This window comes from Phasianus colchicus, chromosome 3, assembly GCF_987193195.1.
Source record: "Phasianus colchicus chromosome 3, bPhaCol1.hap1.1, whole genome shotgun sequence".
Taxonomy (NCBI): Eukaryota; Metazoa; Chordata; class Aves; order Galliformes; family Phasianidae; genus Phasianus; species Phasianus colchicus.
In genome coordinates, this window is record NC_143438.1 from 44,469,381 (window position 1) to 44,494,680 (window position 25,300).

General features: G+C 40.4%; 1 protein-coding gene across 3 annotated transcripts in view; it reads right to left on the reverse strand.

Annotated features, from left to right (window-relative positions):
* Nucleotides 1-5,745: 5,745 nt before the first annotated feature.
* RAB31 (RAB31, member RAS oncogene family) overlaps nt 5,746-25,300 on the reverse strand; it is a 59,963-nt gene continuing 40,408 nt past the window's right edge. For 2 of the 3 annotated variants that reach the window (XM_031588972.2, XM_031588971.2), the window contains exons 5-7: nt 24,224-24,330; nt 19,857-19,966; nt 5,746-10,042 (exon numbers count right to left, since the gene is read on the reverse strand). In XM_031588972.2, the coding sequence (XP_031444832.1) occupies nt 9,945-10,042; nt 19,857-19,966; nt 24,224-24,330 (315 nt within the window). In that variant the 3' untranslated portion in view covers nt 5,746-9,944. The remainder of the gene's footprint in view (nt 10,043-19,856; nt 19,967-24,223; nt 24,331-25,300) is intronic. The other variant, XM_090137361.1, reaches the window with a different exon arrangement.

The following is a 25,300-nucleotide window of genomic DNA, read 5'->3' on the forward strand; positions in this document are numbered from 1 at the left end:
GCTTCAAACACAACTTGCTTACATTTCTAGTATGACCCAAAGATACCAGAATGGTCACAGTTTCCCAAATTCTAATTATTTGCCTGGAGCTGGCTTAAAATGTACTTCCGGGGTTTAGTTGCTATGCCTTGGGGGCCTTGCTAAGCAGAAGGACAATTTCCAGCACTGGTTTAAAATGTCAGGGAGCACAATGTCTTTCCTCAAACATCCTGAAGAGTGGGAATCTCACAGGAATTCTGGCACTGCTTCACTGAAAAATCAGACATTCTTCAAAAGCAGATCTGTCAGAAGGCAGCCTGAATACCTCCAGGCTCTCCCTCACTACCAGAGACACTTGCTGAGTCATCTTGCCAAATTGCATGGTAACCACTTTCCTGGAGCTCTGAAACCCATAGCTCCCGGACATCCTCATCTCCTTGTCACTGACTTAGTGTGAAAAAGGCTTCTCAGGCAGATGCTCTCTTTCTAATCTGGTCATCACTCCAGGCCCTGTAATTTTTCAGAACATATCTATCACACAGGGAAGGGTGCAATTTTCTGCCATGTCATGCATCTCTCACTGGGGTGTGATTTGCAGCAAGATGAGTTGCAGTGTCTGAAAGACATTCCCGCTGACATCAAGATAACTTGATGACTCAAGTCTGGTGGATTTTCTAAGACATCGGTTCCCTCCTGGGAAAAGTAAAATGAAATAATCCTCCGTTTTATATTCCAGTGATGGATGCTTTGTTATTGCATAGCCTTTATACTCCCAGCATCAGGCACTGAAGAACATGAAGAATGGCTGCGGTTAAATTCACTCCATGCAAATCTATTTGGATACGTTTGTTACCACCTCCCCCTTTCTTCTATAACCTTCTCTGGAATGATTTGCCCCTTTCCTACAAAACAACCCATCAAGCTGAAACCAAGCTTCCTGAAAAGCTAAACCAGGTAGGGAGAATGGCTATGTAAGTGCATGGCAGTGTGCTCACCAAAGTCATTAATCCAAGGCTCCTACTTGCTAACCTGTCGCAGATTACGTGAATGTGCGTCATCTTTTATGCAATGGGCTTTGTACTCTGTACATTCAGGTATACACACAGATAAAGTATTGTTTTTTAGAGGTGGAGTCTTTAGCCACCTGAGGCACTCTTCATCTTGTGTTTGTTTACGCTCATTCATGGGCCAGGGTTCCTAAGAAACAACGATGTTAATGGGGCTGTGCCATGAATCGCGTGTAAGTGCACTTTGACTATTTATGATGTGATAACCCTTTTACATCAAATTTCCATTTCAGATATCTCTTTTGTTCCTCATCTGTCACCTCAGTGGGGTTATTACCAACCTCCAAGTGTATCTTCCCAGGTAGGACATCATTATGTTGTTTCCTCCTTCTTTCCCCTTCACTATTTCATTGCCAACATGACATTCTGGCTTTGTTCTCCTTCCAAGAAAACTAATTCCCCTCCAAAAATTCTGTCTTCTGAAAAGGAATAACTATCTACCAAGGCTACTCCAAAAGTAATGCCTCCTATGCTATTATGTCGGCCCACAACATCAGAGGCAGATGTTGGTGTATGGCAGTACGTATCCAAAACTGCTGAGAAACAGAGTCACCTCCATTAGCAACGTCAGCTGCTGATAAGACTTCTGACCCTCTGTTCGATGACGGTGGGGTGGAGAACTGGTCAGGTGCCAACAGGTGGTTCAGGTTGCCACCTTAAAAGCAAATTTTCCCTGAGAATGGAGAATGAGTGTCACAAATCTCAGAGGACAAATGGTATCTCCAAAAGGAGTGGCGCCAGGAAAGCATTCTTATTTCCATTCCTGAACATCTCAAGAAATAGCACAGAAAACCTACACATTTATTTTGAATGTTCCTTCTGAGGGCCCTTAGGAGATTCCTACTTCCCACACTGTAAGCTTTTTCGGTGTACAGTGCAAAATTGTACCATATAGAGAGTGATGAACACAGAAACGTGGATAGTTGCTAGTAATTCTCTATCTGCTGATGATTTGTTTTCTTGCAGAGCTGTTGTATTGAAAAGGGATTTTGAAATGCATGGTGTTACCCAGGCTGCATCCATTGCTCTTTCGTGCTAAACTGCTATCTATTTGTCAGCACAGCAGCCTGGTTCTTTGAAGATGACAAGAAGCAGGGATTTCTTTTGTAAAGTGCTTAACCTACATTTCAACCCTATTAAACAAGCGAAGAGAACCCAGTACGGTCCTCTTCCTCATTTCTTGCTTATTAGCTAAGTCAGTAACAGCAGTGCTATCTCCTGCCCCCCAAATCATGCTGTACTGTCAAACAGGAAGAAATGTGATGTTCATTTTCCTCAAGGGCATCTCTTAGGCGTGTGAGTTGACTTCCTTATTGACTGCCACTTGTCAATATGTAATCGGAAGCCAAGCGATTGCTTCCCTCATATTCTGCCACAGAGCATTCCCTCAGAGCTCTCTGCTTGTTGGAGGGGAATAGGGATTCAGTTCTGAGGATTCAGTATCCTCTTATTTCAACAGATATTTTACTATAGTAAAGGGAGCAGAAATGACATTGACTAAAGTAAAATAAATGGGCATTAAACGGATTTCAGCGGATGTGTGGTTTTGTTTCCTAAAATATCTGGAGTGTGAGAATAAGAAAGATTGAGCTTTTCATCAGGAATTAGGTGTGTTTTATGGAAAGTTTCAAAGGTGGGCAGAAGGATCAGGCTTGGCTTTGCCAGGAGCTTTTGAGAAACAAGGTCAGCGCCTTTTGCAGAAAGTCTATTTGTTTGCAGTACTTCAGGGAGTCTCAGGGAAAAAGTGGTTTCTGACCAGAGTAATTTAACAGCCAGGAAAAAAAAAAAAAAATCCTTCCCAAGATGATAAAATTTTAATTCCTAACCAGAAGCCTCAAAATTCTTTTCCACATCCCAGCGCTTGACTTTTGTGTACTGAATAAAGACATCTTATTGAACACTTGTTAATTTGCTGTGACGCTGAATGCAAGTTAGTACAGGTCGATTGCACTTCCAGTTCTGCCAGCGTGTTGTCCCAAGCTTTCACAATCACTGTGTTACAAAACAATTCGAATAACGCTTCTGCACTTTATCTGTTGAAAACACACCATTATGAATCCTAATGCAATAAGCATGCTCTCATATTTCTACAGAACACGTTGCCATGATAAGTGGTCATACAAACCAATCTCTGTCAGGACATACTCAATAGTATCAGAATTATGCAAATACAGACATTCTGCAGCAAGGATTCTTCTTGCAGAGTTAATGGAGAGAAGAGGAAACCATCTGAAATTGATTTTTCAGACAAGCTGTGTTATGCTGCATTATGCTATGCCTTATTACTTCTCAACCTGATAAATGCGGTCAACTGTTGATGTTACAGCTTTTACTGAAGAGTTTTACTTTGGAACAATGAAAGAGCAACTATGTTTATCAAACAATGAAATCGGCACTGGCACAGGTGCTGAACAGATCTAATCCAAAGCAGATCTTATTAAAGGTCAAGAACACCATCACACATGAATGCATCCCATTGTGGAAGCCGAGCCCCCAGGGAGCAACCTACACCAATTAGCGGAGGCACTGGCACAAACACTTCCAGCCACTCCATCCTCCCATACGTATTTCAATGCTTTTAAGAAAATTACTCTGTAGCCTCGTGTAAAACAGCATCAAGGAGGGAAACAAAAATCTTGCAGCTTTCTGTTTTCCTTTCAGAGAAAAAGAGAGGTTTCACAATCTGATCGCAGCCTAAACACTCATACAGCTTAGCTGAGGGGGCGGAAGCATGAAGGAGATACACAGGCTATTTCATCAGATTTTCTGTCCTCATTTCAGAAGAGTGCTCAAGAGATCACAGCAGGGCGTCCTATGGAGCTCTGCAGAAAGACTGAAGCTGTATTAAGGAAGTTTTTGAAGCCCATAACATCAAATGATTTTCCTTAAGTACCCAGAGACACAATCTTCAGTCTACAAAAGGGAAGCAGAGGGGGTTTATTTCCCAACCAATTGTGCTGCTCCCCTCTTACAGCAAAATAAGGCTGCAAATTAGCACAAAGTACTACAAGAACACGCTTCCAGGCCACATGAAACATCCCACTGACAATGCCAGGACGTGGATGTCAAAGGGCACAGCTCTTCACACCAAAAGGAAAAACAGCACTCACTTCTGACTCTCTGAATAGTTGCAAGGGGGGCTTCTTAGGCTTTCCTTGAAGTATGTACAGAATCCCAGCATGGCTGAGGCAGGCAGGGCCCTCTGGGTCCCCCAATCCCAGCCCCGCTGCAGCAGGGCCACCCAGAGCAGGGTGCCCAGGCCCACGGCCAGGCGGCTTCTGGAGACCTCCAAGGAGGAGACCCCACAGCCTCTGGGCAGCCTGTGCCAGTGCTCCGTCACCTGCACAGCACAGAAGTGCTCCTGCTGTTCAGAGGGAACCTCCTGCATTCTAGTTTGTGCCGATGGCTTCTTGTGGTGGCACTGGGCACAACTGGAAGGAGTCTGGCTCTGTTGTCCTTGTGCTCTCCCTTCAGGTATTCATACACATTGATGAAATCCCTTTGAGCCTCCACTTCTAGCTGAGCAACCCAGCTCCCTCAGCCTTTCCTCACAGCAGAGGCACTCCTTCATCTTTATGGCCCTACACTGGACTTTTTCTAGTAAGCCCACAGCTCTCTTGTACTGGGTGACCCAAAACTGGAACCAGTGCTTCAAGCACAGCCTCACCAGTGCTACGTAGAGAAGGATCACTTCTGAGCTGCTGGCAATGCTCCAATGCAGCTAAGAATACTGCCATCCTCCTTAGCAGCAAGGGCATGCTGCCAGCTCCTGTTCACCTTGGCATCTGTTCCACCTTTTCCACTTTATGTTTATGGATCTGACTTAAATTTTTATTTTTGAATAGCTGGAAATAAATACATAATTCTTCAATGTGATTATGAATGCTTTAAAGTGGGAAACAGATCCTGCTGGGTATCTTCAAGTAGGAAGTCAACTCACAAAGACTGCTCTGAAATGCTAGTTTCTCCTTACATAGATAAATGGTGGGTTTGGTCACCTGGTAGTATTTGGTCACCATGTTCCCATCAGATGTTTCATTCACAGGTTTTCTAACAGTACTTCTTGTGTGTTGGTGTGAATTTATCACTATCATTGGAAAAGCTCTACTCCAGAATCCCATTATAGATAACAATTATATATATATATATATATATATTTATATTCATAGCTTTGAAGCTATGAATTGAGTCACACAACAAAATCATAGTGAATGAATGTACAGACCCCTTGAAACAACAGCACTGGGAAGCACTACGCACTGCATACTTTTGAAGGGAGTATTAAATCTTAACTCTTAGGTACAAACTCAAGAGTTATAAATAAGACATGAAATGTACTATCATAAATAAAAAAGTACAAAATAGAAAATGCCACATGAGCCACACACAGTATGTTTGCTATTACAGCGTGTGATACCCCCAAAGTCACTTTTTTCCAACAACCACTGTTCCAAACTTCCCCACTGGGATGAACCACCCTTCCAATGGGTTCAGTCAAACAACTTCTAGCAAAGGGATTCTCACACTTTCTGTTTTTTCAAAGTCCACCTGCACTTTGGGATCCTCCCAGAATGCATTCAGCTCTGCTGAGAGACCAGCTGTGCATGTTTCAAGCAGCATTCTTTTAAATCCCAGTTAGGCAACACACAGACTGGAAACAGACATTTTTGGAGAGCAAATAAATGAGAAAAATGGGACCTCTTTTGTTCTGCTTTATTGAAACCAAGCATCCTCAAATCAGAGGCATTTAAAACATTATTAGCGTTAATCATTGTAGGTTAAATAAAACACGGAAGGTACATCGTAGGGCAAAAATATTATTAGGTATGATACAATTAATACATAAAATGGAAGGTAAAGTTTTAACAGATTGCAGCATCCCATACATGAAGCAAGTGGGTCCAGCCCAATCAAAGCCCTTACATAAACAAAACAGAGGAAGAGTACTTGGAAAGTGATTTTAAACTGACAATTTACCACTGACTCTGGCTTAAATAGTTAAGGGTAGGGTAGTAAACTACATCATCGCTGCACTGAAAAGGTCTGAGTGTAGAGAGAATGCTCTCGTTATGGTCTAATAATGCACACCATCACGTGCCATAAAAAATTATTGAGCAGACAAGGGACAAAGGTAACCTTCCTAGTAATTAATATATACCCATGGTATGTTTTAGCACTTCAGATAGAGCTGCTGTACCATGAATAAAAATCAGGTGTTTTTTTTTAGTGTAACTTTAACATTTCTAAGTGCCAAATCTTGAATAATAATGACCTTTTCTATATTTCTCAGCTGCAAGACCAACTTTTCCACAATATACCATTTTCATGCATAAGAATGGCGAGTCAACAGTTGTACCTATGTATATCTCCATCTTCTTGCTACCCTCAGCCTGCAGCTTTAACTTCATAAAGGCAAAATGACCATAAACAAAAAATGTACTTACAGAATACAATGTTCAGTATACGAGACCCAGCCATAGTGAAAAAATACACTACTTGTCAGCGTAACAATAAAAAACTGTACTTATATATACACTCATATGCAGAGCATACATGAAAACTAGTTCCTTCATCATCCTTTTATTATTATTTTTTTTCAAACAAGCTCACGACAAGCTGGAAAAGCGAGTCACCTGCAGCTGGAGGGTCACAGCTGTGAGTCACGGTGCAAACAGACTCCATCAAACACACCTGGCACCACAGTGCACCCCAGTCCTGCTGCCAGCTCGCATGAGACAAGCAGTCTCCAACAGAGCCAGCACCAGCTGGCTGATGAGGAACTGCACACTGTTCTTTTAACAGCCAGGAGAGCAGAGCAGCAGCAGTGTTAAGTGCTCCTGTACAGTCATGTAGCTTTCAACTGGCCATTAACCAGTAGGTGGTTACGATCGCTGCTGAAAGTTTTGACTCAGAGATTGTTTGCTTCTCTGTTGTTTCTCTGGCTGTTTACGAAGGGTGGTGGTACTTACTTTCCAAACAACAAAGGCAACAAAAGAAAGCAAAAATTTTACATGCAAACATCACTATTTCTTAAGCCAACCATTCACCCACTGGAAGTGGCAGGCTGAAGCTGCACTTCAGCTTTGACAAACAGCAGATAACCGACATCATCACCGAAGGCTGGCCCTATCTTAAAAGTAAACACAAGCTACTACACAGCACCGTGCCTTGCTGTTTTTACATGAGACTCCAGAGCACTCTGCTGAAGCTCACTGTAACCCAAGAGGCACTCAAGGAGAGGTTGGATGGGGCCCTGGGCAGCTGAGCTGGTGAGTGGCAGCCCTGCTCAAGGCAGGAGGTGGGCCAGGTGGGCTCTGAGGTCCCTTCCAACCCAAGCCACTCTGTGACTCCAAGATTCTACGAACTTGTTCGAGCGAGTAAAAGAAGAATAAGGAGATTGAAATTTGGCCCACCTAATGCAAAAATAGCTTAGAGCCTACTTTGCTAGCATTTGAATTCTAAAATCTGCCAGAAATCCGTTGTAATGATTTCCAATTTTACACTATTTAAAGGCGTAACTCAAAAACCTGTTCTGAATCACAAGCAGCTCACTGGCAGCTGTGAGAACTGGTTGGTCAAGACAATATCTGTCCCATTCAGATCCACACAAAAGGCCAGTTGTAGCAGAAATTAAGAGTATGCAAAGTACTTGCAGGACTGTCTTAGAAAGCCTTCAGCCATCTCAAGTAAGGCTTAATGAGATTTGAGACATCACATTATGAAGACAGATACCATACAGATCTATGAAAAGTTAAAAATCAGTTATGCATAACTACCATACATTGAGCTAAATTCTGTGTTAAAACACGTGGGTTCCACCTCACCTTGTTTTCTTGCTAACAGGTCTGGTCTTTCACAGATGGGCCACAGATCCCATCAATAGCATTAATCTGTGTTAGTGATCAGTTCCTATTAGTTTAGGCCACAGTAAACTCCCCTGCCCTACTGTAGTTGCCTGGACTCCCCAAGCAGATTCACACTACGATGGGATCTAAGGAAATGTATTTTGCTTTATTAAATCTCAGTCTTTAAGCCCAAATCATTTTTTAATGGAACTGTGGCTCTTCCAACAGCCTTGTGGAGATGTCTTGGATGGTCCCTAAAGGAGCCTCACCGACTATCAACTGTGATGACTGCTGAATTCGCATGTGAACAACGATGGATTGTCAAAAGAACAGTTGCTGCAGTTAAGTAGTGCCATGACCAGCACAGGTGACAAAACTGAAAGGTCACCCTAACTATCCTTTCTGTTGGGAGCTCTTGTGTCTGTGCTTACAGATTTTCAGGTGTGAGCGCTTTCAAAAGAATCCAAAACATCAGAGAGGATATGAGGTAAAAAAACAGCATAGTTTACGTTTTTAGATAAGATGAGGTGGGAAACATCTCAGCTGATCTTAACTATTTAAGCCCTCCAAAGAAAAGGAAATAATCCCATTCAGTTGACCCGGCTCTGGCTCAAGTACTAATAATTAGTACCATTTTATCAAAGCAACCACACAACCTAGCAAGAAAGTCTGGGTTTATGCATAAACACTGAAGCCCAGCTCTAGCCTGCCTGTTTATGATTTATAGCAGTAGGCTACTTTCCTCTTTTATTTTTCATAAGGCCTCCAGAAAAGGTGTGGTGAGGTCAATTTTCCCAATAAGAGAACAAATCAATGTTAGACTATGAGGTGAACTCACCCTAGTTTAGATTTCCAACTGAACTGATGAAAAAGCAAAATCAGTCACATGTATTCATAAGAGATGGAAGTGAAGAACACAATTTTACATTATTTCTAGTTCGTAGCCATCCATGGGATTTATTTTTCTATCACGTGCTGCAAATAAGCTTCAAAGGCATCATGCAGTAGTTCCTCCATATTGTATCCCCACGTTGCTGAAGAGACTATTCCATAAAGGAGGAAAATTGCACTTGTAAGGAAACATTCTATGCTGCTTTATTACGTTCCAGCCTTTAAGCCCAAACCATTTTTGCACACAGCCTAGTGGAGATACCTTGGAGCGAGCAGGGAAGGAGTCCTCCTGACCCACAGGGGCAGCGTGGCACTCTTTTAGAAACAGAAGTGGGACTGTTAAGCTGAGAGATCTTTAGCCTGGGACACAGATAGGAGGAAACTTGGTAAGCAATAGAGATTAAGCTGGTATTTGTGTTTTTAACAATTTCAGCAATTAATGAAGTGTATGCCTTGGAAATCATTTCAAGCAAAGTGCAGCTACTGCTACTTCAGTTCTTTCCAGAGCAGTGGGAACTGTGTGGGGTCCAACAGCCTTCTTCATGACAATTCCTTCTTTCACATGCACAGCTCCTCTTGACACAGCTGTTGACTTGCAGCCTGAACAAACTGCACTTGCTCATCCTTCGGCTCCATTTTTCTAGTCAGCAAATTCAGTTCAATTCTTGCTGGTACTTACTGAAAGCATAAGATGAAGCTACAGATCTAGAAAAATACAGAAGCAGAGTCCAGCTAACAAGGCAGAGAAACTGAGCCAAAACTCAGGTTATTATGGGTTTTCACACCCTCTTATTACACAGAAAACTAAAAACATGCCAAGTCCACTTTGTAATGTAAAAAGAGATTTTTTCGGTAGCAAATCTAGAATTTATATAAAAGGTTCTTTTTATTTAAAAAGCACAGTCATCAGCTGAAACAGAAGATCAGAATACTTGGACACTGTAATTTTGACAGGGCATTAGAAAGCATTTTCCAACTAGGTTTTACAAAATCCATTTGAAGTAAAGCTTTCTGCTTCTGGTCCTTGTGTTATTACTCACGGGAAGTATTGAAATTACTGCTTTCAAGATAAGGAGCCACGTCACTGAGATCATGAAGTCCTTTCTCCATGAAAGAGTAAATGGCACTGTTTTTCAAGTAAATCTCAAAAGATCAAGTTGGGTCAGCAGCACCGCCTACCCGTCTGTGAAGTCTGCCTTCCAAGTTTGATTGCTCCATTGTTACCATTTTCATGAGGATCTAAGGGTGGAATTTGCTGACCTGAAATATATGAGGAGACAGTTAATTCAATTTTTCTGATGCAGTAACAACACGACAGATAATAGTTATGGTGATTTAGCTTGCATAACAATTACATCTGTAAAATTTAACAAGAAGCATCTTCTCTGTATCATAATTCTTTCTCCCTTGCATCCCGCTTATGCAAGAGAAGTGTTTTCACACATATATATACGTATAAGATATGTCTATCAAGAAAGTATTAAGGACACTGAAATTGTTATACATGTATTTCAAAAGCAGATGTCTCACTGAGAGCTGAAACACTAAGATGCGGAAAATTCTCAGCTTTCTTCTAGTTGCACTTAAATGCAAATGGTGCCAGTTTAATGAGATCCTGACATTCCTAAATTTGCATGGCATTCAGTCGTTGTACGCCAGAATTTCACAAAGCTCTGTAATTACACACATGCTGCCTGCACTTGGAAAAGAAAAACAAATCTGTTCTTTCCACTGCATTTTTCCATCCTTTGAGGGCTACCTATGTCTCCACAGTTGACAGCACTCGTTAATTAACAGCATCCCTCCCCAGCTCTCCTGACTTCTTCATTTTATGGGATGATTATTTTAAGCATTTCAAAGACTGTCAACCAGAGCTCTCTCCCTGGGGAAGAAAGCACTGCTTCTCACCTCTCCCTTGTGTGCCTCTTCAATACTGCTCCATCCTTGGTCTTACTGGCTTAACTACTGATGGACAACATAACATGCGCTCAATAATCAGAATTATATGAGGGAAAACAAGATCCTCCCAGGTCCAGTCTATGCTTAGTCTCTCGTCAGGCCTGGCTTTTCAATTCCTCTCACTAAGTGATCTATTTTTTCAGTATCTTAGAGAGCTTGCAGTCATGGCAACTTACTTTCTCACTGCGTTGTGGACCTGTTGGATCTTTTTTTTTCCCCTGAAGCTGAGTCTACTTTCTATGAATAACTCCTGGTTTTACTATTACCTGTATTAAATAACAAGTCAAAGTGTTTAACATTTGCTACGTGCCACATTCAGTGGCAATGATCATAATTCAGGTCACTCTCAAGAATTCAAATTTCCCCATTCTCCCATATTTATAGACAGCTGTCTCCTTCCGACTGCTCTATGAATTGAGTTTTTATGTTGAAATTTGGGTCCTGCAAAAAACCCGAGGGTGGTGGCAATGAATTAAAAGCATTCAGGTAGAATCCAACCCCAACGAAATCAAACAGTAAAAATTTCATTTGTAAAACTTGTCCATAAATAACCTTTGGTCAAACCCACCATATTTTCACTTATCTTATTCTATCATTTCTGAACAGGTATACTATACCTCTTGAAGCAGATAATCTTGGATGTCCATACAACTGAATGAGAGGGCAAACATTTGCCATACTAATAAGCAAAAGTACTGCATTTGGTCCCAAACAGAGAGAAACAGGCATCTTGAGTGCTTAAGCATGTCTAAGCACTAACATTACAGTGCTGCACTTGCACTCAATTTCAGGTCACTAACATAGCAGCTTTACACTCTGCTTACAAACATAAAGTCTCATCAGAATACAAGTGCCCTTCTACAGTAAAATAAAAAGCAGAATAGGCTGTCAGAGACATTATGTGCATCAATTCTATCAGTTCTGTTTGAGACAGTCTACTAATTCTTAAAAAACTCTAAAATATGGGGAATGTGTCATCTGTAAGATGTTTTCCACAGAGGTAATACTATCACTTTAGAAATGCACTTACCATTTTTAAAGCAATTTGACCTCAGTACCAGCAAAAATAAAACTTTGGCCATTTGTCTCTGAGCACAGTGTAGCTAAAAATAGAATCTATGAACATGATTTCCATATGAAACCATTAAGCAAATAGTGCCTAAATATGTTCTTCTAATGGCAAGTTTAGAAGAGGAAAGTTTGCACAGGCAAACCAGCTTAATTTTTATTTTAAAAGCTCACATTGGACCTCTATTTGTTTCTCATTCAACATTTCACAGTTCTTATGAGTTCTGAGTCTCTCCAATAACACTCAGATGTGTGTGTGAAGGATGAGGTAAGCTTATCTCTGGAGCAAAAACATTGGAGTTTCAAGGTTGGAGAGCACTCTGTCCAGTTCAGAACAGGACACCATACAGGTAGTTAAGAATCAATTTGATTCATTTCATTTCTCAAAATGATAAAGAAAAACCAAAGCAAAGATAACAACTACAAAGAGAAAAATCTGTAGACACAGTTTTTGCTGATTCATTATTCCACCTTTGATCTTAAGCACTGTTTGTCATTACCCGGTCATGTTTTCTGCTGTTTGGTTAATCCCCCCTGAATTCAACACAAGAAAATACAGTTTCAAACAGCTTAAAAGTTTACAAAAGCTTGAGACTTTTTCTTTAATAGGTGAGGTTTTTTTCCTCACTATTTCTCCTGTCATCAGATTTAAGTCATTGAGTAAAACCATCGTAATCCTAGTAACAAGATTTATCCCCGCTGAGGGAACTTGTACCATCTGATGTGCAGCCAATGGGTAACTCTACAGGAACATAAAACTCACATAACTCTCACTACAGAGCAATGGATGTAGGTAGTAACAGCTATCTCACAACCACGTTGCAACAGGGTAAGGTTCAAGCACCAGCAGCACACCAAAGATTAGCAGAGAAATGCCAAGCCTTCACCTGTGTCTGGTGCTTGTGAAACAGCTCAATCACTATTGCTAAAAGGACTGTGATCATCTTAACTTGGAATTCTGCTATTGAGAAATATAGCATCTATATTGCTGACATCAATGCAATCCAGCTGGCACTGAGTCAGAACCAAAAGTGGTCATAAAATGAACTAATTTGAGAAAGTGTATACTCATTTGAGAAGTATTTTTCACCGTCATACGTGGCCTCTGCTCCACAGGAATAAAAGATACTCACATATGAGACAACCTATAGCTATTTTTTTCAGACAGTTGACATCAGGTAGGAGCAGCAGTGCCCCAACACACAGCCCAACAATTCTCCTGCTTAAAAAAATAAGTAGATTAAGACAATTCCTCTTCTGATTAAAGACTGCTCTGTTAATATGGAGTTGGCTCAAAAATTCCACAGGAGACAGAAGAGTTCTGTTGCTTAACTTAAACTAGACTACAAATAGAATACATTTTCCACATTTTTACAGAGCAGGATAGAGACAGCCACCTTGCCATCTGACAAAAGAATACTGAGAATGTGCTTTACGATTCTGGATAAAATGGTTCATCACATGGAGAAAAATAGATGTGCATACATTAATCTGAGAACTCCAGAGCTGAACTGGTGAAATGGAAAATCTAAGATTGTATTATTAGATTATCCTGTTAGAGAAGGTATAAAGCTCCACACGGTTCCCATCACTGACATTTCCACGGAGCAAAGTCTATGGGTGCTGATTTCAAGTTAGATCTTTGCACCTGCAATAATCATCTAATTATATATTCTGAATTGATTTCACTAGTGTTTAGAGCACGTTTCATATATTATTTTATGCAACAAAACTGTAAACGTTCACCTCTATGCATCTGTGCGGTGGTGCTGGGCTCCTCCATGAGCTCATTCGAGTAAGCACATAATGGTGTGTAAAATAAACATCACAAGAGACTGCTCAAAGGTAGGATTACAGAAACATCAACGCTCTGAAGTGAACCTTGCAGATTAACAGGTGGGAAGCATTAAACCCATCACATCTCCCACTTTCTAGCATACTTGAGGCAGCCCAGAATGAAGGTCAGGGTCTTCTTGATGCCTGGCTGAGTTCCAGCTCCTGCTATTAAATCTGAGATTTGTAATGCTAAGAGTTTAATTGGCACTCTGGGAATTGTGGGGAGAGAGCCAGAGGCAAAGGGATTGAGAAATGAGAGGGAGGGAGGGACAAGAGGTAAACAAAATAGGAAGGGAGAAAAAGAAAACTGGAGCAGGAAGTAAGAGAGACAAGAGGGACTGGGTGACAGCTCTGCAAACAGAACTGACGAGAGGCAGACGGGGATTGCTCTGTTGCAGCTGGAAGCCTGATGCATCATCACAGTAACAAAATCTGCTCCCTTTGTTCCTTTTTGAACGCAATGTTGTAAGTGTTGTACAGATCGTCATTTAGTGTGTGCAGCAGAAAGGGAAGTGGATGCCATCAGCCTTAGCTAGCACAGGCAGGTGATGAATTTCAAGTCCAAAAGCAACGTGGTATTATTACCTGACAAAACCACCATTCTGCTAAAGGTAAGGGGCAAGACATTATCTTGCCCCACCAAGGCTTCCTGTGCATTTCTCCCATCTATTCTCTTTCTAGAAATTGGTTACAGCTTACAGAGGAAAGGGAAATTTTCACTGGGGTGTGAAATCCATCTTGCCCGGCTACAAAGCAACAGCCACAGTTTTCTGACAACATGTTGCTGAGAAGAGCTGGCCTGCATCAAGCAGCAGCACAGCAGTTAGGCAACAGCCAGAATCCCTTCCTAAAAATGCTAGCTGTATCACACCAAGGTGAGTCTGCAAAGTGTTGCTTTCTGTAACCCACATTACGAAGTGCAGCCACTGGAGAAGGCATAACAGGATGAAGCAGGCACATCTTACCCAACATGTTGGGCATTTGCATGTATGACCTTTTGTGCATTTGTAGGACTTAGGACAGTCACACTTCTTATCTCCCCAAATCCCTTCATCCTTTGAAACCAGTTTCACTGGTACTTTAGAATTTCCTTATATCTCCAAGGTGAGTTATAAAGTTTGGCTCAGCAGTCAGTCTCTTTCCTCTCCATACCTGCAGTGAAGCAGAATTCCCCCAGTTGACAGCTGACTGCTGTTTACTTCATGTATTAAATTTTCACACAAGGTAACACATTTACGATAAAAGGATATTGCATAATTAAACAGTTACATTGCAATTATTTTAGTACTTCTAGCATCTCCAACAACAAAAATCCGTTAAGCAAAAGCACAGAATTGCAACATTGAAGTTTTTGCCAGGTGAAACAGCAATACAATCACACTTTGCTCACATAAGCAAAATACACAGAAAAACAACAAATCTTAAATGGATCCAAGTAAATAAAGAATGCCTAATGGCTTTGATTACTCAGAGCTCCAATCTTGATATGAGGTAATTAACACTGAGCTGTTCTGGTTCACTGTCTGGTTCATGTAGAAGAGCTCTCCTACTGCTGGAAGAAAACCACGACCTCACAAATTCAGAGTAGTCCGAAGGTGAAAAAATTTTGCTTCACTAATTAAAAATTGGAAAGCAAGATGAGAAATTATCCTTGAAAACAGCAAGCATAAAGTGTAAAGACTACAATTTCAAATGTAGGTAAATTGGGACAATGCTTTTCCATTTTATTCAAAACATTAACACCCCCCCCAAACTTCAAAAAAAAAATTCAGTCATGAGGTTGGGCTCATAGCAAATCACATGCCAGAAGTGGTACATTAATTGCCTTGTAGCGTAAGTGTACTTGATCTCCTCAAGATGTCTGTTACAGACCTCCTTAAAGTAGCTCACAGATCTCTGCAAATCAGCAGACAACAGGACAAAAGCCACACGAAGCTCTGAAATTGTCCACCTGCAATTCCACCCATGGTGAAGCCATTTCAGTTCAGGGCAAACATCGAGTGTCTGCTAGACAGCCACGCTGTCCCACAGGCAGACATTTCACATTCACATTCAGTTATCTGAATAGATAACTGCATAAATCCTGGAAGTTTTTTTGTTTTGGTGTTGATCTCCCAATACTTCTAGGAAATATTCAAATCAAATACTCAGTCTACCTGCTGCTGGCATCAGAAAGTCAATAGCTTAATGTATTTGTAACTGAGCATTTACCACATGAAAGCTTGTATCTGGAGACAGAAACTCCCCACTCTAATTAGCAAGCCTAGTTTAGGAAGAGCTTTCTTATACAGACTGTTAAACATGAGCTGGCCTCATTCTCTTTGTAGTAGCATCAGTAAGGCCAAATGCTGTAACAGCTCTTCACAAGCTCTCTGCAGAGTGACCCTGATTATCATTCCTCAACACCTTCCTTGCACTTCACAGAAAATGCAGAAATGCTTCAACCTCCCTCTGGTAGGTCAGCAGCCCCCGGTATTTGTCAGACTTCAAGAAACAACGTGCATTCAGCATTTATTTGCTGTCTAATCTCATGTTTATTACATATTTTATTTGGTAGGCATTCTCCAGCAGCCTATTGCCTCGTGCCTGCTTACCTTTGGACCTGCGGAGGCAGAGGGTTGTTAACCCAGGAGGCACAGCCTCAGCTCTGCCACATACAGAGGTTGGCTTTGTGCAATCTTCTGCTTCCTATCTGGGGCAGCTCCATGCTCAGTTAACAGGCAGTATGCACACACCAAAGAAAAACAGCTGGGTGTGTACAAGGCTTGAATAATGTAACTGAGGCTTATTTTATTTGTTAAATGAGCGGGTATCTGAGAATTACGAGGGCGTGATTGCTACTAAATTACAGTACACCTGGGGAAGCTTGTTTAGTCATTTAAAACCAGATGCATAAGCTGCCTTCACAGGCACAAATCAGCGGTCAGAGTATTAAAACTCCATAAACAGAAGGGAAAACACAGACCTAGCATGACTCAATGCACATTCACAACTTTACCAATATTTTTAAATGCATTCCTGGCAGTTTTGCTGTTGCTGGAGCCTGTGCCAGCGACAAGTTCCCAAAAGCTGCTGGAGCTACAGTTCTCCTAAGGCTGGGAACAAAAAAACCTACTATTTGCTTGCATAGACAATTATCTATTAAAAAAAAAGGTAACAAAACCAACAGAACTACAGGAATGCATGGGAAAAAAAAATCCACTATATCTCAAGCCTTTTTGATGTCAAAACCTCTCAAAAAGATATTTGAAAAAATTCAGTCCAAGCAGGAAATGTACATATGGCTGTAGCAAGGACATTCTTTTCTTATTTACAGAGAAATAAGCAGCTACGTGATGTTTTACAACCACAGCGAGCCTTCAGCCAGGTGCTGCTAAATGTGAGTCACATTAAATTGCCTAGCTAGCCATTGGAAATCAGAGGTACAACACACAGCCTAAAGCTGCACTCTGTTATGCAGTTCGGTGTTTTCCAACATTAATGATTCTATTATGTAATTTTAACTGTTATAATATTTTGCCCCCATCACAGTACTTTCCCTAGAAAAGAGACAGTTGTCAGCCACTCCAGGAAGAAGAAATGATTAGAATATCATAGAATCACAGAATTGTAGGGGTTGGAAGGGATCTCTGAAGACCGAGTCCAACCCCCCAGATCCTTGGAAAATAAAAGCAGAAGCAAGCAGGAGGTAACTTCTTAGATAAAACGTTGTTCGTTCTCTGCAACTAGTTCAGGAAGATTTTTTAAATGGAGGATCTCTCCACACACAATGGAATCTCCTCTTAAATCTAGGCTGCAAAACAGGCAATATGGAAAGAGAGACTACCTATAAAAGCCACTGTGAGTACTGCTGCCTCTTTGCCAAGAGGCTGGGGAGCTGCACCCCGACCTTCTGCAGAAAGACAATGATAAGGGCACAAGCTGCCAGGTAACGTGAAAATAGAACCAAAGTACAAACTATACAACACTACATAAATAAGACTGTCAGCAGGGTTGGAGATGCGGCCACTAGGAGACTTTATATACAGGAAACAGAAATTCTGATGTGCAATTTTTGGGCCAAAGTGAGATTTTTTTGGAAGTTGCAGCCTGCTCACAGACCAGAAAGTTACCCGTACCCTTTTCCCAGTTTTTATTATAGTAAGACATTCTCTCACTAGTTAAGTACTTTTCACATGGTTTTCACTGTATTTCTGTAAACACATACTACTAAATCTTTCTTTTCTCTCCTTTGAGCACTTGATAAGGTCATGAGTACATTCACTGAGACCTAATATTTCTATATATAGAAATAATTGCCTGTGGTATTAAATGCACTTGCCTGCTTATCTAGTTCATACTAAATTCAATTTAGCTGATTTTCCTCATCTAATATACCCATTATTCGGGACAGCACACACTGCCAGATGCAGCGCTGCCTATCAAAGACAGAAGCTAATTAGCTAATTATGTGGCAAGGATGAGTTACTCCGCTAGAACATTTACAACCATCAGACACAGGCAATCAAGTAAGACTATCTCAAGGAAGAACTGCTTCCTCCAGACAGCCATGTTACACATTCATACTTTTTAGAAAGAGGTAAGACAAAGGTAGTGTACTCTAGGAATATCAGTCCCGTTAACCGTTTCAAATACAACCCACACAAGCAAAGCAATACATGAGCAGGCTGTGTCTCTAGCAAAACACAGTAGATAAAGCAAGCTGATTATGACTGAGGGGAGCATTAGATGTCATCTATCTTGACTTCAGTAGGACTTCCAACATCTTATCCTACAGCATGCTGATACACCCAGGTTGGGATGTTACAGCCCAGATAGGCAGACTAACTGCATGAAAAGTCATCAGACTTGAAGGCTGCTGTTTAACAGTATCTATCTACCTGTAAGCCAGTTTCAAGTGGAATAAGTCAGGTATCTAGTCTAACATTTTACCAGCAGCCTGAAGGAGAAAAAATATGCATGCACTTCAAGACTGCAAATGATATCAAGCTCAGAAGTGCAGTCAATACACTTAAGGGCAGGGCTGCTGTTCAGAGGGTGTTAGGCTGGAGAGAGGAGTGGGCCAACAAGAGTCTTATGTGATCCAGAAATGACAAATGCCAAGTCCTGCAAGTGGGGAGGTAGAGCCCCTGGTTGCAAGATAGGTTAGGGACTGGCTGCCCAGGGTAATGTTCTTCCAAAAAGGATCTGAAGGCAGGCAGTATGCTGAACAAAAGTCAGCACTGCACCCTAGCAGCAAAAATGGCCAATAGCATCCTGAGCCATACCAACAACAGTTAATAGATCATGTCAAGCAGTTAGCTCCTTCTAGATGGTGTAATGCCTGTTAAGTAACACATCCAGTTTGGAGCATCATCATACAAGAAAAATGTTGACAGGCTGGTGTGGCAGTAGCCATGAATTGAACCAGGGAAGGTTCTAACTTGATATGGAATTGAGAGGGGAGTGGAGGGCATGCCACTGGGAAGACTATTTAAGTACTCAGCTGCCTGAATAGACTTTGGAACCTCTATTCTTGGGCCCAGCTGATAAAAGATCCTAGCAATCTCATCTGAATTCATTAGCAGGCATGCTCTGAGCAAGACAACGCACTGAAGGTCTTCCAAGGTCCCTTCCAACCTACAAGGTCCTGTGATTCTCCCCCACTTCCAGCCAGAGATCAAAAGTGGAATACCTAGAACAACTTAACAAGATATTTTTCTGATCCTTGTGAGAAATGTCAGTCTCATCTTGTTTAAAAGATCTGGAGGGAGAACACCATTTTAAAATGGATTCCACTGCAACAGCTACTTTCTACTTATCGTAGCCTTCCAGGCATATTTTTTAACGCTTAAGCTTTTATCAACATGATGATAAGATCAACAGTATCTCCTCTACAGCAGACTTAGTCTGAAACAGAAGATATGACCCCAGTTCAGGATTTAGACAGAGATTTAAAAAGGAAGAGGCTTACCCTGTGTATCTACTATATGTACTATATTTTGCTCTAGAATACAAAGTCATTCTTAGTTTACATCTGTATAAACAGCAGTCATACTACTGGCCCAGTGCATTTATTGACATCCATGGTAAATAATCTTTTAGAACCAAAACAGACGACTATTTTCAGAAGCTCTCTAAACAATTACTGCTAAAAATAAAAAAAATAAAAAAAAATAAAAAAAAATAAAAAAAAATTTTTTACATCTCGTCTGCATGTTAATTTACTTACTTATTCCTTGAAAGAGTTCTTCAATGTTAACAGCATTCTTTGCACTGGTTTCAACAACAATTGCACCTATAGATTCTGCATATTCTTTGGCATCCTTCATAGGTACCTCCCTAAAAAAAAATAGATAAAAGCAATTTATTAAAAAATAATTTAATTATTAGTTTCCAAGTTGTATTTGCTCAAATGTTTATCTCAGAATGAATAAAATGCGTCAATAGACAATGGTTTCTGCTTTCACCTTGGCCCACATTGCTAACAACTAAATAAATCAAGATAGCTAGATCCAAGGTATGAAAAGCCTTTATGAACTTTACAAAATAATTTGTATCAAAGAGCCCTGGTTGTTTTTTTCCTGAGCATGTCATGTAGTAATCTTAGGAAGGTAATCAGCTCCTTGTTCAAATTAACCATTTTGATGATGCACTCAATTCCTTTCAAGAACTCACAGCAATAAGTTCTTACAAACAAGATTATCACAACAGTACTGTGGGTTAAAAGTGCATCAAATATCTCCAGGCGCAGTTATTTCCCCATCATCTTCCAACATTGCTTCATTTTCATGCTCTTTTTAATTTCTCAAACATATTTGACATGATTATGATTCACATCTCAGGTTGTCACAGATGCCTGCCTACCTGAACATTTCCTAACAGAAACACACTTAAAAAGTGTTACAGCTGAATGCTGTCAGTCCACTACAATCCATACATTAAATAAGTTTGAAGGTTCCTGTAGTGAAGCGCTGAAATCTCAAAACACGCCCTAGTCAGAAAAGCATTACTATGTTCTTGTTCCCTGCCAAGGAAGTGTCATCTTTTTCTTTTTTTGTCAGTAAATCAAACTTAAAACATCAGAATTCCACCAATGAGTGAGCTGCAGATTCGCTGACCTACTGTTGAATTCACGCTTGAAAAAAAGTGGGTTAACTTGAATAGCAATCACACTTGTTTGTCCTTTAAACTTGACCTTGATAAGTACTGAACACTAGAAAAAGATCTACAACTCTGATGGACCAGGCAGCACTGCCCTCACCGAGCACTCAGACAATACAGGGTATGGCTGCTGTGAAAGAAAACAGTAACAGCTATGAAAGAGAACAGTATTAGCATCATAGGTCTAAGTGCCTGAAACGTGTAAGAAAGTAATATGGACTCTGAAAGAAATAAAAGCCATTGATTTCAGATGCAATGTCAAGAACTACTTAAGAATACAGTATGCTGATGCGAAAGAAACCAGTCTGTGCCATGTCAAAGTGGCACCATTCTCAAATCACTGGTGAGATGTCCTTATTTTGCAGCCACCACTTCATATGCGAAGAGTTGGTAAATGCAGTTTACAACACACAAAATCTCTCTGCTTCAGACACACAGCAAACTCCATACTGACACTATATCTGCCTGAGCCAGCTGGCAAAGCTGATTCTTACTGCAGTCTTTCTTTATTGTCTGCAACCACTGCTCTTCCTATCTTTAAGCAACAGCTCAGAAAGTGAATGCTGACACATGAATGCATGCTGAAACACCAGGCTGCCAGTATTATTTTTCTTCCAGTTGTTCCATATTTCAAATGATGTGTGCTTTGTGTGGCTTTACTGTTGCCTGCTGCATACCCATAGTTTGCTTCAACACCTTCACCACACCACAGCAATGTATTAATCCTGAAACTCCTAGTGCAAATTCTTCCTGGATGAGTGCTCCAGTCCTTAACAGAAGGTACCTACATGGGAGTGCAGCAGTGTAATTTCTTAGTTTACAGAGGTATATTACTTTAAATAATTCAGGTCTGCTGCTCATGGGAAAGACAGCAAGGCACAATAATTGCCTGATTTATTACAAGTGGTTTCAAAAAAATTAAACTTCAATAACAGTATCTGGATCCAGAGCTTGTTTCCATGACTCACTTTTTATTATTTGACTTTCTATTGCAGAAGACGCAGAGAAGGCAGCATTCCCCTCACTAATTCTGAAATGGCACCATGGTCTTTATTATGAAAGGTACTACCAGTGGATGGAAACACACACAAAAAAGAAAAGGGACTTAACCACACTGAAGGCAGAATTTCAGAGCGTAGAGTCATATAACACAGTCTTGTAATTTGGATAAGAAAGCAAACTTAAGAATCCCAGTAAAAATTAAAACAGCAGCAAGGAAGTGCCTCAAAACTTGTCAGCCCTCTCTTCACAGCTTGTCAGCCCTCTCAGTGGTCAGGTACTAGAATGGGCTGCCCAAGAAGGTGATGGAACATTTGGACATTTTGTTGAGGGACATGGTTTAGTGGGAGCTATTGGTGATAGATGGATGATTGGACTGGATGATCTCTTGGGTCTTTTCCAACCTTGGTGTTTCTGTGATTCTATGATGACATTTCTAAAGCAAGTCTATAAACTTCCAAGGACATGGGCAGTGAACATGCCATCCATGATAGAACTGCTGCATACAACAAGCGGAGTTATCACAGCCTGGATGTCAATAATGCTCAGATTCTAATTCATCCAAAAGAAAATGCACAAAAGATCTCAATTATTTTACCTTATGCTCTCTCCAACACATACACATACTGTTGATTCAATTCTCATTGAGGTATCCTAAATAGCTACTAAATTAAAAACATATTCTAGTTGGGCAGAGTGAAGACCAAAGCGGGATATTCAGCTGAATTCCCTAACTAAGGACCCAGAAGTTTCCCGTGAGCATGATTTGTCAGGAAGATGCACCATATTTTTATAGAAGTAAACACTATCGTTACAACTACTGATTTCTGTAATGCTCAAAAGATATTTTCAACTCTTGCAACATTTCATTCAGTTCTCAGTTCTCATCTTTGAAATTTTTTCCATGACCCATCAGAAGGAAGATTACTATTACTTAAAAGCATACCAAACATTGAACAGTAGAATACTTAACAATAATTATATCAAAGATGGACATTTATACTAATAAAATTGTTTGTCGAGCAATACAAAATCCTTCAGTGTGGGGGAAAGAAATTTACTTTAGTAACATGCCAAGAACTGCTGATAACCTATTAACAACAGTGAGAAAAGCAGCACGACTCCTGAATGACCCAAATCCATCTGGCAGATCACACAGTTTTTAGGCTCTAAATGAGGAGGGTAACGTGGTCAATAATTATGAGAAACAGTGCCAGCCTTCTGCCAGAGGAAAAGAATAATTTCTTATTGTTCCCATTCATCCCTCCTTATATTGTCTCCTACAGTCATAGAGATGGCAGAAAAAAAAATGAGCTGGAACCCGGTCAGCCAGTCCTCTTTTGTTTCTATTTGTGTTTGTTCATAAAGCAACTGTTTCTTTAATTCCCAACAAAACATCTGCCAGAAGTTCCACAAAGCCAAATAAAGATGTCAAAAATGCATGCAAACAGCAGTTTTTGTGTGCTACAATCATTTTTAATTCTGTGCCCAAAGGCATATCTCCAATGAGCAGAAATACAATGTGATAAATTGGTGACACATTTCACCTACAGACATTTTTATTGAAGTCCCTTCTAAGACAAAGCAGCCAGAGAACATATACAGCTGCATGTACTGCAGATATCAGAGTTCTGGAAAAAAATGAAAATGTACAATATATGATACCCTGCTCTCTAAATGTCCATCAAAAATCTTTTTAAATGGGCATCACTGGATGAATTTTTGAAAAAGACAGGTGATTCAGAGGAAAATAACAAAAATGAAAAAATACTCAAAATTTTTCATAATTATGGCAGGGAGAATCAACAAAATGAATAAGAAACGTTAGTTCATTGAGGACAATGAGCACCCTGCAAGCACCAAGACATTTTGCACGTGGAAGAGCTGTAGTGGCCAAACAGGGCACGAATAAGGTGATCAGTTGAAAAAAATTGGTGGGGAAAAAAAAAAACCCACAGTCATTCCATGAGGAACCACAGTACTCTCACAACATTTCTGCAATGCAAGTTTTTCTTCATGTTCCCACATTATCCTGTTTGGAGGGGAACTTATTTTAAAGCTTACTGCCACGGCAATTGCTACCAAAAGGGAGGGACTGGGTGACTGTGGATGCATTTGCAATTAATGCCATTTGTGATGACCTCTAAACTTATTATCCTTGATATTTTTTCACTTCAATGATTCAGCAGCTAGAGGGTGTATATTCCAAATACAGAAGAAGGACACTAAACAAGGAGTTAAAAGTGCATAATTCAAGTCGAGCTGCTTCTGGTGAGGTTGCACATTAGTAGGAACAGTGGTGCTTTCAGGAAAAGACTTGATACAGTTGACCAAGACGATACACTACCATACAACAAAAGCAAGCTGGTTACCTGAAGGAAGAAACTGCAATCAAAATCACCACAATCAAAGCAAGAGCAAAAATGGATACGTTACCTGATATCAGAAAGATCACATTTGTTTCCAGCGATGGCCATTACAATGTTTTCTGGACCATGTTCTTTTAGCTCTTTCACCCATTTCTTCAAAGTATGAAATGAATCCTAAGTCAAAGAAATGATAAAAGCCTAGTTGCCATTGATGTATTTACTGATCTCTTTTTCAATTCAGAGGAATACTGCTTTGGCAGTATTAATGCAATAATAATTTCATAGATCATAAGGCCAAAAGACGACTGCTGAATCTAGATAGTCTGCTTTTCAAACTTCAGGTCATAAGATTGCCCCAAATTAATTCTTGCTTGAATTTGTTCTTTTTCTCCCTCCCATCCCCCCAAGTAGTACTGAATGTTTTTCTTAATTACTCATTGATAAAGAAACTGCCACAGCTCTTCTTTTAAGTTTGTTTATCATCTGATTTCCTCCATTTTTAATGTAAGCTTCATTTGTCTCATTTCAACTTCTACCCTGGCTTGTCTCAATCACTGTCATGTTTTCGGTACTGTCCAGGAAAGCTTTCAGAAACCCCTTTCTGCCCTTCACCCACCCACACCTCTACATTTACAAACCCCTATTTACTCATTAGTAATCCTAAGAGACAGTAACAACTTAGCTGTTTGTTTGTTGTTTTCTTTTTCCTGTCCAAGTACAAAATTCACTTGCGGATTCCACCTACCTCTTATGGCACGTTTTCCTATTTCAGCACTCTAATGAACTAATAGCATTAAAATCACTTTTGTTCCTAGAAATATTAATTTTAATGGTTATAATTATTACTGAAATTCAAACAGAGATTCTAGGTATATTAAAAACCATTTCCCCCCAGTAGATGTGAACGTGTAAGTTCTCTCTAAACCAGTGAGGGCTGTATCAACATCTCTGCAGGGAGAGAACCATCAGTCATTTGGGAAAAAACACCTGTTGTACTCTGAGAATACTGAGCATCAAGAAGTGAAATACAGATCCCCTTTGCACTCCTATTTTCCCCTTTTCAGTTTGTGAGCTGTTCCACATATGTTTGGAAAAAGGCTGATAAAACTAAGTTCTATCCTTATAACACACTGCAAGATCAACC